This window comes from Rhipicephalus microplus, chromosome 6 (genome assembly GCF_043290135.1).
Source record: "Rhipicephalus microplus isolate Deutch F79 chromosome 6, USDA_Rmic, whole genome shotgun sequence".
NCBI lineage: Eukaryota > Metazoa > Arthropoda > Arachnida > Ixodida > Ixodidae > Rhipicephalus > Rhipicephalus microplus.
Genome location: NC_134705.1, coordinates 106,948,372 through 106,964,138, shown reverse-complemented (window position 1 = coordinate 106,964,138; position 15,767 = coordinate 106,948,372). Strand labels below are relative to the sequence as shown.

Below are 15,767 nucleotides of genomic sequence, written 5' to 3'. Positions count from 1 at the left end.
GGTTGGCGTTCTCCCAGACTACGCTAAGCTACGTGCTGTTAGCGAGTTCCCGAGGCCCGCGTCTCTCAAGGAGCTGCCTAGTTTCATTGGGCTTTGCTCATACTTCCGCCGCTTCGTCCAGGATTTTGCCTCGATCGTAGTACCCCTGAGTGACCTACTTAAGGGAGACCGCAATCTATCTGTGTGGTCTCAGGCCTGTGACAGTGCTTTTGCGAAGCTCCGTGAACTGCTAACAACACCACCCATACTGCGACATATCGATTCAAGTGCTCCCACATAAATCCACACGGATGCTAGCGGTGTCGGTCTTGGCGCTGTACTCGCCCAACGAAAGCCTGGTTACCAAGAATATGTTGTTGTGTACGCGAGCCACACTCTTACAAGAACAGAAGCAAATTATTCGGTAACTGAGAAATAATGCCTAGTGATCATCTGGGCCATTACCAAATTTTGGCCTTATCTGTACGGCCGCCCTTTCAATGTTGTTAACGATCACCACGCGCTCTGCTGGTTATCCTCCCTCAAGGATCCCTCCAGACGCTTGGCACGGTGGGCTTTACGGCTCAATGAGTACGACATCTGTGTCATTTATCGCTCAGGCCAAAAGTATGCCGATGCCGATGCTCTTTCGCGTTCTCCTGTTTCTGCCGATATTATGAGTGTCTCCATCCAAGACAACCTACTTTCACTATCAGGACCCATCGACATGACTGCGGAGAAGCGCAAAGATTCCTGGATTGTGTCTCTGATAGATTACCTATCAGAAAAACTCGTCCACCCGTCATCTCGAGCACTACACCTACAAACCTCTCACTTCGCCATGCGTGATGGAATACTTTATCGCCGCAACTACCACCCTGACGGCCGCAAATGGCTACTCGTCATACCCAGGCATCTCCGTGCCAGCATATGTGCTGCTTTCTATGCTGATCCGCAGTGTGCACACGTCGGTTTGTTCAAAACCTACGCCAGGCTACGTTTTCGTTTTTATGGGCGCGGCATGTACACATTCCTTCCAAAGTACATTCGATCTTGCACAGAGTGCCAACGCTGCAAGCACGATACTAGCCGTCTTACTGCACCAATGCAGCTGTTACCGTGCCCAGTGCGACCATTCGACCAGATTGGGATAGACCTTTATGGTCCTCTGCCATACACATCAGGTGGGAAACGCTGGGTAATTGTAGCGATCGACCATCTCACGAGATATGCAGAAACGGCCGCTCTACCAGCCATGACGGCCCGTGAAGTCGCTTCTTTCCTCCTGCAACGTTTTGTTGTGCGTCACGGTGCACCACGTGAACTTTTGAGCGACCGAAGCCGCGTCTTTCTTGTGGATGTTATTCAATAACTTCTTGCTGAATGCCACGCAATTCACCGCTGTACAACCATATATCGGCCACAAACAAACGGCTTGACCGAACGTTTCAACCGCACTCTTGGCGACATGCTTTCTATGTACGTCGCCTCCGACCCCCCCAACTGGGATCTTATTCTTCCCTACGTAACGTACGCTTACAACACGGCACCTCAAGCGACGACAGGTTTTTACCCTTCTTTGTACTCTATGGTCGAGAGCCATCATCGCCAATCGACGCTATTCTCCCTTTCCGACTCGACTAACCTGAAGGAACACCAGTTTCCGAAGCTGCTCGGTATGCGGAAGAATGTCGACAATTAGCTCGCGTTCTTACAACACAAGAACAAGGGCTACAAAAATTTCGTCACAAAGATGGACGGTCCCACTACCAGTTTTCGCCAAACTCTTTTGTTTGGCTGTAGGTGCCTCCCACTGCTGCTCCTGGTACATCTACAAAGTTCGTCAGCAGGTACCATGGGCCTTATCGCGTCATAGAGAAAACTTCCCCTGTCAACAACCTCATCGAACCCCCACGCCTACTGCGGACCTGCGTCGCTGAGGACGCAAAATCGTACACATGGATCATCTCAAACCGTATCACAAACCACTTGTTCTCACGACACCTTAGAACACCTACTTGACTCCGTCTTCAGCGAGGGGGAAATATGTAATGATGAATGTAGTGGGTCGTGCATAGCTCGGAAAACACATCGTCAGTGCTAAGCACGAGACTCTCGCGCTGGGCGTTATCGCTGCTTTCGCTGGCTAGGCCTACGCTGCTACCTAATTTCAAATAGCAGTTCTGACTGTCACAGTTCTTTAATATAACGTGATGACCCTAGAGTGTGCCTCACAAAAAGAATGCTTTAGATCTGTCATGCATGTGTGGCTCACAAACACACTTATCGAGACAATATAAAAAATTATAAACGAACATGCGCAAAACGTGGGTTGTAAGCGAGAGGTTCACGGGCCGTATGTTAGAGGCGCTTGCTACCTCATTAGCTGAAAAACGCTACGAAGGCTTTGTATAAAGCCAATTCTCTGAACATCAAATATAACCCACAGATCATTACAATAGACCACTGGACCTGGACGAGCCGCCAACATCCGCAATGTGTCACGCAGCAACGGCTGCAAAGACCATAGCACGATAATCAGGAGCGAAGAATATACACAAGTAGATAATTTCGAGGCAGTGTGTGTTGATAGACAATTCTTTCGAACAATAACTAGTAACTCTAAAGTGAACAAAAAGTACAGCGTACTAAAAGAACATATTCAATTTCACAGTGACCTAGGCCAAGAATTCTTATATAGTATAGTGCCCGCTTTTTTAAGCTGTGATGTAGTACTTGAGCCGAAAATAAAATTATTTAGACTGGAAGACATAATGAATACCACCTTGTATTTACAGCTTCTGCACCTGTATATATTTCTTCGAAGTACAGTATTTTGTATTGTTCTCTTTTGTCTCGCACAATGTCACTTTTTCCTTTGTACACAAGTAGTGTAAAGTTCAAAATGCAGTGAAATTGCTTCATACTAGGTGGTTAATTTGGCCTTCTTGGGCTATCCGAAATATTTCCTTGGTGTCGTTACAGTGGAGTACAAGGGCAGCCTGTCACACACGATAAAAGAAGCTAGAAACTTCTGTGCTAGAAATGAAGCTCCAAGCTGGCTGAAACATCCACGGTACAAGCGCGCGCGTTTTGTCGCCTGCACTTGGCTCACACAGCGGCCACGCACATGGTCTCCGTGTGTTTGTGCAACTGAAAAGCAACGACACGTGATGAGAAACAGCAGGAAGGATTTCTGTGGAAGACCGGCTTTTTGCCTTGAGCTTTAACATCCAGGCTCTCAAAATGCATAGAGCTAGTAATGACACCAAGGACCTGATCTGATGGAGGAAAGGGGATTTCGTCCCTCTCCAACGCCTAGCTGTGCGTTGCTGAGCCGTGTACGCAAAAAATGGTATCCTGCAGGTTATGCCACTGCCGGGTGATTTCACCTGCACCCGGCGGAGGCAACACACCCCTTTAGCCTCGGCTTCAGGTTGAGGGCACCCCTAGGCTGAACCACCTAGGTAGAATCAGTCGTTGCCTTTTCCTGTCTCAATCCCTCCCTTCACTTTTGTTTTTGGCTCTTTCGATCTGTATTTTCATCTAATCAATTCGTTTTCCTTCCATGTTTTTCTGGTTTGCAAAGGTTAACAAAGTGTATAGCCTTAACTTTAGGTAGATGTATAGCGTGCGAGTCATACCGTGAGAGTCAACTGGCGGCCACAATTTCACCGCGCCTCGTGGTGCCCTATTCTTAAGCTCCGTGGAGGGTGGCTAGCATGGCTGCTGAATTAATAGCATGATTCATGGGGTCACCTAACTCCTTCCGAACTGATCACCCCTCAAATAAATGGTGCACCGACGCAATCTTTGAATTACTGCCCACTAAGATAGACAACTTTCCCGATTGTTACATTATTCAATGTAAGACTAAAGAAAAGAAAGCTAGAGATATATCAACCTTGCCTTGTATCAAAGTATAACATAGAAACACCAAACGCGGCCAACAGAACTACCAGTGGTAACCTGCTCCTAGAATTGAATCATCATCTACAACATCAGACGCTGCGCAACTTAACAGCATTCGGTGATCAGTCCATCACTTCCCCTCGCACCACACACTGAACATCGTGAAACGGTGTCGTATCAGATGACGATCTTAAGGGACATTCCGCAGACGATGACTTTAATTCACAAGTCTACTGTTTTAACATTTACGCAAAACTAATTTGTAATATTATTTTCTGTACTTTCCTGGGCACGGTTGTCTGTAAACAAGGTCTCATTAATATTGTAACAAATAAATAAAAAGCCTTTAAATTTGCGCTTCTCTTTCTACATAATATGCGGTAGTATCCTAAGTTAAGAATTTGTATATATTCTCCCTTTCTCTTGTGCCTCCTTGTCTTACTTACTTCCCTTTCTTCTCCCTCAGAATAGTATATTACGCATAGATATACTTTGCATGGTTTTGCATGCAAGATGTCATGAATTGATTTAATATATTGCACTGCAGCCTATCTCCTTCAGCTCAAAGTGACCCTTTTAGGGGCGAAGCTCCTTAGGGCGTGGGCTGTGCGTCCCCTGTATGTAGCCACCTCTAGTTTAGTTCTTGCAGCGTTCACTAGATGGCGGTACCGTCCCCTGTATGTAGCCACCTCTAGTTTAGTTCTTGCAGTGTTCACTAGATGGCGGTACCGTCTCCTGTATGTAGCCACCTCTCGTTTAGTTCTTGTAGTGTTTACTAGATGGTGGTACTTGTAGCTGATGATGAAAAGATGCAAGATGTTATAAACTAGAAAGCGAGACTTGTAGTTGATGAAAGACGCGAGATCTTATAAAATAGGAATGATGTCACATATGGCGCGTGTCATTGGTTGAAGGCAATCGTTCGATTTAGTGCGGCGACGTACGCTAGGGGGAGCGATGTAATAAAATCGAGTGGATAAAATGTACAGAGGATTCATGGTTCACCAGGTTTACCTCCGGAGCTTCGCCCACCCATCATCATTCACTTCGTGGATATGGCGGCACTTTTTTGCACCCTTTGTCTATTTCATAATGCTTATGACTTTGATATACGTGAATACGCGTACGTGAACCATTCGACGACATGATATTAGGCAGATGAACGCGCAGGATAGCCCGGAGTCCTGGTGTGAATAAGTGTCAATGAAATTCTCGTCGTGGGGATCCAAACGTGTGGAAATCAAATTACGTACTTCGTTAGTTGAATTCTGATGCGTTAATGTTGCTTCCTTGAACTCCTAACACAAAAGATATTTTTTGTTTACACTCATTTTATACTCTTTAGTACAGTTGTCCTGCAAATTTCCGCACACATTCTTACCGCTATGACTTCCCTGCTGCAATAAGCTAAGAGTGTTATCTGAAGAGATATGTCAGCTAGAATTACATCATCATCGCTTGTAGTTAGTTATGTTGTTTCGCCACGAAAGCCATCAACGTTCGTTCGAACATTTTTTTTGTTCGAATCACTTCATATTGTGTAGTATACATAATCGTAAAAACATGAAGATAATTATAATAAATTGTCACTTTCACTACCTTCATGCCGTCTCGTACTCGGTTCTTGTTTTTACCCTGGTATTATTACTGTCTTGAGGATTTGACGACGAAGGGTGTGATCCTAAAGCCAGTAAAGATAAAACTTCCTTGTTTGCTGTACTTAGCGTTAGCAAAAGTAAAAGACAAACAACAAGCAGTACTGTTTTATAATAATAACGCCAAGCTCAAACATTGGCCCGAACTTTATTTTCTTCAAAGTGTCTCCACCTTTCTTTACGCTCGTTAATCTTTCACGTAATCGCTTCTACTTGCGTAAGTTTTATTGTAAACACAGTTATTGTTGCTTTTCAGGCAACCTCAAAAGAATTGTCTGAAGCAATCGCGAAGTTTTTAAACACTGCGGAGCAGCGTGTGATGAGATGCGCCAACTGGTTTTCGTGGACTAAGCTAGATCCCAATAAAGTAGCAGACGTTAGGCGCGTGGGGCATTATGAAACAACATACCTAAACATGACAAAACATTTAGCAGGCATTAGAATAAGACGCTTACCGAATGGGATCTGGCCGAGTTAGGACTTGGTGGCCATCGAGGCTGAAAAGAGTGTACTGCAATTATCAAAATAACTGCACACACGGTAAATAATAACCCTATGTTATCATTAGTCTCATTAGATGTGTAAAAAAAACGACAAAAACACTAAATTGAACAGTAATCAAGCAGTACAGGACGCAGAATCGTGTACAATTCTGTTTGCTTAGTGAAATCATCTTTTTGAATGAATAGGTAAGTTTTCGTATAACGCACATTTTTTACGTAAATTGATTACGCAAAAGTACAATACGCCTCTCTGCAGGTGTTGTAGGCTTGTTTTTTTTTCTTACCACTGGCATATATTTCAGGTGCCTTGTCAAGTCAAACTTCCTCGATTTAATTTTAGATTCTAGAGTTGCGCGTATTACCATGCTCACTGTCACACACCGACATGCACTTGGGATGCACGCTGATTTTTTTTCTCTCCCAGTCCCTTCTTGCCGACGCATGCAGGCTTCCTCGAAGATCAGCAGTGGCTAGGTATAAAAAGTTTCTGGACTATTTTTACATGTTTATTTAGGCACAAATCTATCCTGTATTTATCATTAATTCTTGACTAAGCTGTTATGAGACCACAAGAAGTGTCGCGTGCAGCGTAAATGCCCGCCATAGCCGCCACCGCCCATGTACGTAACCACTGTTGCGTGAAGTGACAAAACACTACGCAATGAAGAAGCCCCAAGAGCACCATGGCACACGAGACCAGGTCTCCAGCGTGCCACCCGAGTATTCTTCCTCAGAGCCCCGCTGGTGCTTTCAACTTCGTTACAAACCGGCCTTAAGAAGGTTTGTTGTCGTGAATGAAATTGCAGTAATATGAGTAATAAAGTGTTGTAGAATAACAAAAAAATGGACAGACCTCACACAATTCGAATGGCTTGACGAAGGATTCGTGAAATACTCCAACCAATTAGAAAGGTACAGGCATAATTCATCATCATAGTTAGCCTTCAGCTTAAGAAAATTTCACAATTTTTGTAAGTAAGTAGCTTTTACCGCGCTTTATCGAAGAATAACGAAGGATGGCATACTAAGTGCCTCTCTACAACATGAAAGTTATGACTTTTAGCGTAGTGGGTACTCTTCAAATGTGCTTGCAGCAGTTACCTAAAAGTGCCTTCAGTACCTAATGAAACTGAAATGTTGCTCTACTAGTTTTCGCTGTCACTAGGCTGAGCATTCCACGTTGGCCTTTGGTTTTCCATCAGTGCCTTGCGTTTCACCCGCCTAGTCAGATAATTTATCAGCCTTTGTGAAAGGACGTGGCTTTCTTTAGCAAGTGGTATCATATGGACACCTAAGGACAACGAAAGGAGACAAAGAGGCGCTCGTCTCCAAGCAGATTATCGCTCGAAAGTATAAAGGCGTGCAACGATGACCGGCGGGTGCTCAACTTTGAGCTTGAAGCATACCTCACCAATGAATAAATTGAAGATTTTGCTTCCATAACAGAGTATGATTACAACGCTGCTGATGTCGCCATTGGAGGAAGCGGTGTCTTTGGCTGTCAGATAAGATACGTGCTCATCAGCTCTCTTCTTCCTTAACTTGAGATGCTCATTTGAATGGAAGCCCAACGTTACGGCAAGTTTTCTGAGGCATGTTCAACTGTCAAGGACGGCCTTCATGAAAATCTGATTCTGATGAACATCGAATGGTTCCACTATTTTGAAGAGCCTTGTAACTGAACAGGCAACGAAGGCCATCAACGGCATTAAAGCCACGAAGGGGTCCTACGAACACTCCAGCACTTTTCTAAGAAACATATACTTATGTGGGAACAAGAAGACAATCGAACAGCTATACTTGGCGAACTTAGAAACACACAAGTCAATAAATTCATCCAGTGACGTGGCTTCGTTGCTCAACTTCTTGGACACTGTCCTCATGAAAATCGGAGGATTTTTAAACTCGGTTTCTAAGAACTATCCAGAGCCGTCCAATTCGCCCCAATTTAGAACGAAAAGTAGGAATGCTTAACCGGAAGCGCGTCTTGCAAGAATCACGTCAAGCCGTCGTCTCAGATTGTTGGCATGCGCATGTGCTGTTGAGAATGCCGCAGGAACGTGACCACTGGGCTGACCATGGTTGCGGCAGGGAGACCAGCGTATTCTCCCCCGCTATACGTCGTAACCGAGTGTTGTTAGCATGGCGGGATGCTTCACTGTCACTTGCACAGCTGGTCAGCGCACAGAAACTGATGATGTACTCACCGCGCTGAAGGAGGCTTCTACGAAGTAATGTTTATTGACAGAAATGACGGAGCTCGAGCGTGAGAATTGCTACCAACGAAAGGTCATCTGACAGAGGCCAGCACGGCCTGACATTGGAGAGAGTGTGACACGCTTAGAAGCTATCCCTTCTCATGTCATATTTCATAACGTGCCCACTGAGCTGACCATGGTTGCGGCACAAAGACGAGCTTATGCTCCCCCACTATTCGTCATTACCGAGTGTTGTTAGGACGATGGGGCACCTCACTGTCGCAAGCTCACCTGGTCAGCGCGCAGGGCCTGATGATGTAATCACCGCGCTTAAGAAGGCATCTACGCAGCAACGTTTAATGAGAGACATGACGGAGCTCGAGCGTGAGAACGCCTACCAATGGAGGTCAGCCTACGGAGGCCAGCACGGCTTGATATGGGAGAGAAAGTGGCACGCTTAGAAGCTATCCCTGTCATGTTATATTTCGCAGCGTGGTTTTTACCAATGCAGTGTCTGTTATGAAAGTGTTCTTGTGATTGGTTGTGGCGATGCGAGCCCACACGTGTGATTGGCTTATGTGGATACCCTTTGTTCAACCGAGGGTTGAAAGGGTTGTTTTTGAATGTGAAATGGGAAGCGGAGGTTCGGGCTTGCACCTGACCAGAAGACGCCTGAGCGCTACATTGAAGCATCTCTTCACTGGATTACGGCGTTTTCTTCGCGCTTCCACAGTGCACTCGAGTCACTGAGGGGCATCTATTCCGAACATCAAATGCCTTCCCTCCTAAGCTAGTGTAGGAGCTAGTCAAGGAGGAAGAAAACCAGCGCAGTTCACAGGACACCGTCAGGTCCTGTGCGCTTATCAGGTATGAATGCGACAGCGAGGCGCTCCACCATCATACCAATACTCGGTAATGAATTATAGCGGCAAGGATAAGCTCGTCTCTGTGCCGCAACCTTGGTAAGCCTTCAATCTCAATGGCACACATGCCTGCCAACAATGACTTAAACTCAGATAACCGCGCTTCACGTGATTCTTGCAAGACGCATTTCCGGTTAAGCGTTTCCTTTTTCTGTTAAACAGGGGTGACTTTGACGGCTTTGCCCTTGAACCTTGTGAACGAAGTAGTCTCTTTTCTTTCTTGTGCGCGGGTCTTCCGCGTTCGCATTCGTGAAACCAATCGGCTTGAATAGTTGACGTGTCGGGAACTGGTTCCACGCTCTGCATCAGTCGCTATAATTGCGCTACACACAAGATACCACTGATGGTTGCCTCATACTAACTTGGAGGCTTGCTAGTCAAGTGCATTTTTGGACGGTTATATTCCTGGTGTACGAAATCACCGACAAAGAATGGTTCACCATGCTCTACCAATGGCATCTGCTCTGATCTGCTTCGTGGTGATAAGCGCACGTGGCACAGTTATGTGTTTCCAATAATTCCGTACTAGAGAATCACCTAGGAAGCGCCGGATTTGCTAAATACACAGTCAAAGAAAATCGCTCTAAAGACTATCACTACAATTTTCAAGTTGTAAAGAAAGGCACTTAACATAGTGTGCAACCCCAATCGAATTAAGAAGCAGGGCTCGAATTGAACAAGGAGTCCTAGTTACCACAAAATGCAGTGAACGTCGGTTTCCTACAACTCTTCGGAGCGTGGTTAATAATCAATGTGTGTTCAGCTTCATGGAATTCATTGAAGATGCAATGAATTGAGTGGTATTTAAAAGAGCTAGTGGATCACCAAAAAGAAAACTGGACATATTTAAGGCGATGATGATGAATGAAATCGATCATTCCACACTTAATACAAAAACTTTAGGAATTCTGTTTATTTGTAAACAGCTGACAAAACTTCGACTGTAAGTGCGTATATAAGTCTGACACGTTTGTCAAAGCCGAGGAAAACAGGTAAATATCGGCAACTGTGGAAAAATATCTCGATGCACAGATTTATTCAAACAACTTTAAGCGAGCGCATCCTAGTTTTGTACAACCTGGAAGTCCTTATAGTATCGCGTTAGCTTTTTCGTAAGAATACGATGGCGCAAAAGATGGACAAATTTATCGAAAATTTTGACATTGTGACATGCTGCGCAAACAGGAATAGCTTGACTGTCGATCATTGACGACCCATAATCATGGCTTTGCCTTGCAAGGCCAATGTGATTCCAAGCGTTATTTGGTTTTTCTTTTCTAAAGTAGTTATACGTAGATCATCACATAGTGTGAAATATGCACCGTAAGTACCAGTGTGATTGTCCGCTTTAGTGTTGTGAGTTCACTTCGCAATCATAAGAGGTTGGCGATATGAAGAATATTTTATAAAAGAACATGATAACGTCATTTATATTGGGAAGAAGCACTTACCCCACTTGGACCAGCAACAGGGCTTAATGGCGGTGGAGACTGAAAAAAGTGCAGCATGATAGTTTGGAATAAGTAAAGCCTATATCCAAAAAAACGTGATAGTATATATCATTTTGACAGAAGCATTTTCAAAGTTAAAGTAAGAAATGTCTAGTTATCCATAATTTTATGAAGACATTTTTTTCTTTGTTGGTTCAGTGTGCAACATGATTGCATGTTTTTCGGACCGAGGCGACGAGGATGTATATACCCCATTTATAGACTGTTAGAAACATAGTACACATGGACGGCGACTAGAACAAGAATCGCGCATGCTAGACACGAATTGAACATTTACGTTGGAGAAAATGCTAGGCCCGCAGCCACGTAGAATAAACCTCTAAGCGATGAATTACCGTTAATATACTTTTATTAAAGTATATGTGCTATTCAAGACGATATCCTGTTTTGCGATACCTGACTAAAGAAATTGTTGTTTTTTCTGGCACACGAATCAGCCACCCGGCGAATCTGTAACCGTTTTTTAGCTCAACGCCTTGTATATTTATATGGTTGCTAGGTTCAACATTGTGAACATGATCAATCAAGAAGCAAATAATCAGCCTTTATGATGCACGAAATCAATAGAAATTTATTAGCTGGTGTATGTGTTCAATAGAAACTGCATAGATTCGTGTTTCTAAACGACCTAGTGTTTCTTACGCTGTGCTGACAATTTGATGCTATGCATAAAAAAGCAGGTGTTTCCTTCACTCTGCAATGACATATGATGCTGCCAGCTACCAACACCTACCAGTGACTCTGCAATCTACAACCTTCTGTTTCCCAACTGAGTATTCTTATTCTCAACAGAGTATTATACCCACTACACTACGTTAGAAGATGGCGAGGTGTTCATAAAACAACATTTTATCCAACGCACACACCATTCGGCAACAACTTTAGAAGTCGCACAGTTAAGATATGTACGATCCAATTATCAGAATAACCTTCGCATCTTTATTATATATAAACCAAAGGCTTACAGGACAGTATAATATGCAGATGTTAGCAAGATAACAAAGTGTTCTGGAGAATTCACAATTTAACACTAAATAACATTAAATGGACGTAGGAGCTGCCACTGTTTGCCGGCTGTTACTGCCATTTCTTATTTTATAGCGGATTTTTGCTTTTTCTGCAGGTGAGCATTTACAAAAGTAATATGATGACTAGTTCAATTAATACTAGGGTACAGGACTGAATATGAATACTAATATGTTCTCGCGCAAGCGACATTACGACAGTACAGCTGGAGAGCCCGCGTACTAAAATTCGGTTCTGTTGATACATACATAAAAAACAGCCCAATAAAGTATTATACGATCCACTGAAGAAGAATTCGATTGCTTTAGTTCATGAAGGCGGAACCAATTACCAAAAAACATTACGTGTTTTCACATAGGAGTTAGAAAAGGAGCTGCTACATTGCGACCAGCAGATTTTCGTGACAGCCTGGGCTGCTGAAAGCACGTCGCATTCATGGTCCTTCCTCCCTATGCTGACACCGCACACAATGAATAATTATTCATTAAGGTTAACAGAAAGGCAGACTTTGATTTACATTCGTTCTGTGACTTTAGAATTGCGTGTGCTTAAAGAAAACCACCGGCATCATGTACAGGGTTACGGCCAATGTGGCGAATCAAAGGCTCGCTGGGCTGAGCACTGGGCAACAGCGATATCAGCACCGCTGTTTGTGATAGTTCAATTTTCCGCATTTGAGGTTTGGTAAGACGAACTTTAGCGTGGAATGCAAGGGACTGAGATGTGTTGTTGAATTGTCGTTCAGGATATATTTCCCTGGATCGCATTGTTCCATAGCTTCAAAATACGCCAACTTTTCAAGTGTCACCCACCCTGTTTCAGTCAGTCTAAACCGTTCGAGTTGATTTACTTTGGTCGCTTCTAAGAGCTTCTCCGGGAAGTTGTGGAGAACTTAGGAAAGTCGTCACTGGGTGGAAGCCCGTTCAAAGTACCCTATCACAGTCTTAGTCATTTTTCATATCAGTGTATTCAATTTTCAACTTCTGTATCCTTGAGTTACTGATAAAAGATTCCATTGGCAGTTTTACTGATAATAAGTGCGTGCATCATTTTAGATTTGTCCTGTTCTTCCAAGCCGGGTCTTTTGTGCGATGCCCGTGATTACCAACTTTCAAACCTTTATTGCGGTGTCTTGAAGGTTCGGTAATGTTGCATTGCCCGATCCGCCTTCGTGGTAGTAGAGAGTAAGGATCCTGGGTGAATACAAGCGACCAAGATCTCTGAGCTACGTGCACTTCATTCTACCAATGGTGTTGTTCTGGGATTCCCACTGTTGCAGGTCGTCCCCCGTCTTCTATTTTGAACGGAAGAAGCTCCGTCTTTTCTGGCGCACCTATGAGCCCACGACTGTTGAGGTAGTCTGTGTGGTCGACTACCTTTTGAAGTGAATCTTGTTGAGGTGCGGGAGAGCCGACGGCTGTCCAGACGGTTAGGTCATCTGCATACAGGGTTTAGATTGTCCCCTGCATACCTTTCAATATATTCACAGAGTTATCAAGGTAATATTAAAAAAAGTAGTGGTGAGATAACGGAGCATTGAGGAGTTGCTTTGGTGTTAAAAAATCTCTGATTTCGGATTGTCAAGGCACTCTTCTCCCGTTCTGGTGGCAATAAAGTGTTGTCTGCAATGGTATGTCCTTTCCTCACCATGCGTGTCCTGGAGGTCCCTCAGTACCGCGCAAAGAATAACATCGTCCAGTGTTGTTTTGACATCCATTGCCACGACTGCGCTCTTAGTGCGCTTGCCTAGGCGGTCGATGATGCGCCCCTTCAGCTTCAACAAGATGTACTGCGGTGATAATTGATGGCGGAATCCATACATTGTGCCAGACAAGCATTGACTTTCTTCAAGTATGAAGATTGTTGAGGAGCGTATGCTCATATCTCTTACAGAAGCAGGATGTCAGGAACATTAGTCACATATTTGGTATTATCAGATATCGTTTAGCTTGAGAATCATGAGAATGTCAGCGTCTTTGCAGAGTGCTGCAACTGTCCCACATTTCCAGCTTATTTGCTAGTTTTGGAAGTAGTCTTCTTCATTCTTGCCTGAGTTGCATTGTAACTTCTGATTTATGGTGTCTTTACCTAGCGTCCTGTTTCGTGCTAGTTTTTTTAATGCATTTGAATAACTTGCCATGTGAACGGATGATCAAGTTTATCATTCAGCATACATGTGTGATTCAGCTCTAACGCTATATTTACTTCAGCTTAGGTAGTTCCTATCAGCTCCTATTTATTCTAACGAACTTTCGCCTTCATAGCCCCCGTAATTGTGCATGAACTTTGTCAAGACCTTTCGGAGTGGGCTATCGACTTTGTTGTGAAAGGTTTTGTGAGTACCTAATAATTCTTATAGAGCTGTACATCTTGTTCTAGTTCTGCCTTGGTAGACTTCCTCTTTCGTTTCTTAAGATCCTGTTTAAATTGTAATACTTCAAGAGATGGATGAGGCTTCCGCGAGTTTCCCACGTATAGAGAAAGGTGGGGGTGCACTGGTTGTTTTTGAACTGTTATTTTTTTCGCGTACTTCGGCGCTTCTTTTAAAGTAGGTTTTGTGCACTCCTCATTGTAATAAATACATTGTGTGAGCTTTTTCCAATAAAAAATGGTTCTGCCGTGATGTACTCTTTCCATATCTTGAGGAGTGTCCTTTCGTAGGTTACGTTTATTCGCACTTAGTAGAAGTCACCTCTTAAAGTTTCTTCAAATCTCGTCCATTCCATCTGTAATATTCTCTCTGTGAATGGGATATCAAGGTTGGGGTATCTTGATATAACAAACAAGATTGGTACCACATCATTTTATTGTTCACTCTGTCCTATTGTTCTGGGCCCTGACCGGAGGTCTGTTGGTTAAGGTACTCGACTGCTGACCCGCAGGTGACAGGATCAAGTCCCGGTTGTGGCGCTTGCATTTCCGATAGAAGTGGCAATGTTGTTGGTCTGTGTACTCAGATTTGTGTGCACGTTAAAGAATCCCAGGTGGTCAATTTTTTCGGAGCCCTCCACTACGGCGTCTCTCATAATAATATGGTGGTTTCGGGACGTTAAACCCCTCGAAAAAGTCAATCAAATAATCAATCAATCAATCTACTCTCGTAGGGATAAATGGATTCATCCACGAAGTTAACAGATGGTGTTATGCTTTGTCATGGACATTGATTTATTTCTTGTCAGTTTTGTGATAACGCAAACAGGGTGGTACACACGAAAATCTTCTATTACCACGAGCTTGTGTCCAGCCGTACATTTCTTCACTTCTTTCAGAAGTAGTATCAGCGTGAAATGCAACGCGAACAGCGGCAAGAATTCACGACAGTTTAATGAATGTCGCCCAAATGTCACAAGTGACAGGGGAACACATCTGAGTGGGCACCTCTGGGAATATACGCGTGCCTGTCCATGGTGATAAGTAGATCGCACTATATCAAAACGAAGGTTTGCCGCTGTTATTGTTTCATTTGAACAAAATAGTAAATGGAAGCTCGTGAAAGGTTTCGCCAGCAGACTCTGAATGTTGGGAATGAAAAGGCTCTGATCCTTTTTTTGGCAGGAAGAATTTTTAGATCGGTATGTTTGATGGGATTTACGATGTCGTGTGGTATTGCGACGAGCAGTTTTTCTATTAGGACTATTCTGTGGGTCCTGCCTTCCGCTATACCAGCTGATCGAATTTAACGTTTCTCATATTTTTATAAATTCAGCAGTGGGAAGAACACGAAAACTACCTTTGAAGAGAAATCACGCATCCAGGGGGACACAAACGGAGAAATACCTTGTGGCTGCTATTGGTCAAAATAACTAAGAATTCTTAATTACCTTTTTGAGATACTGCCGCAAGCGGGCATATTTGTATTGAAAACTTGCTGGCAGCAACGTTTCTGGACAAATACACTTCTAAGAATTTTGCTAGCATATCTATACTCCGAGATATTCCACGCCAAACTTTATTTGGGCGTTGCATGATGACATTTCACATAGCATTCATGAGATGAAACAATTACAGAATATGAACCACCCGTTAGGGGTCTTGGGGACCACCCAGTTTTTAAGGAGTG

The 15,767-nt window shown here is 43.8% G+C and overlaps 1 protein-coding gene and 1 long non-coding RNA gene across 2 annotated transcripts in view; both read right to left on the bottom strand.

The window, feature by feature from the left end:
- LOC142765412 (uncharacterized) overlaps nucleotides 1–10,661 on the bottom strand; it is a 37,500-nt gene extending 26,839 nt beyond the window's left edge. The window contains exons 1-2 of the long non-coding RNA XR_012884239.1: nucleotides 10,622–10,661; nucleotides 6,002–6,043 (exon numbers count right to left, since the gene is read on the bottom strand). This is a non-coding gene — a long non-coding RNA (uncharacterized LOC142765412). The remainder of the gene's footprint in view (nucleotides 1–6,001; nucleotides 6,044–10,621) is intronic.
- A 2,287-nt stretch (nucleotides 10,662–12,948) lies between these two features.
- LOC142765973 (uncharacterized) overlaps nucleotides 12,949–15,767 on the bottom strand; it is a 150,336-nt gene continuing 147,517 nt past the window's right edge. Inside the window, exons 17-18 of the mRNA XM_075867781.1 lie at nucleotides 13,355–13,496; nucleotides 12,949–13,145 (exon numbers count right to left, since the gene is read on the bottom strand). Of these exons, the coding sequence (XP_075723896.1) occupies nucleotides 12,949–13,145; nucleotides 13,355–13,496 (339 nt within the window). The remainder of the gene's footprint in view (nucleotides 13,146–13,354; nucleotides 13,497–15,767) is intronic.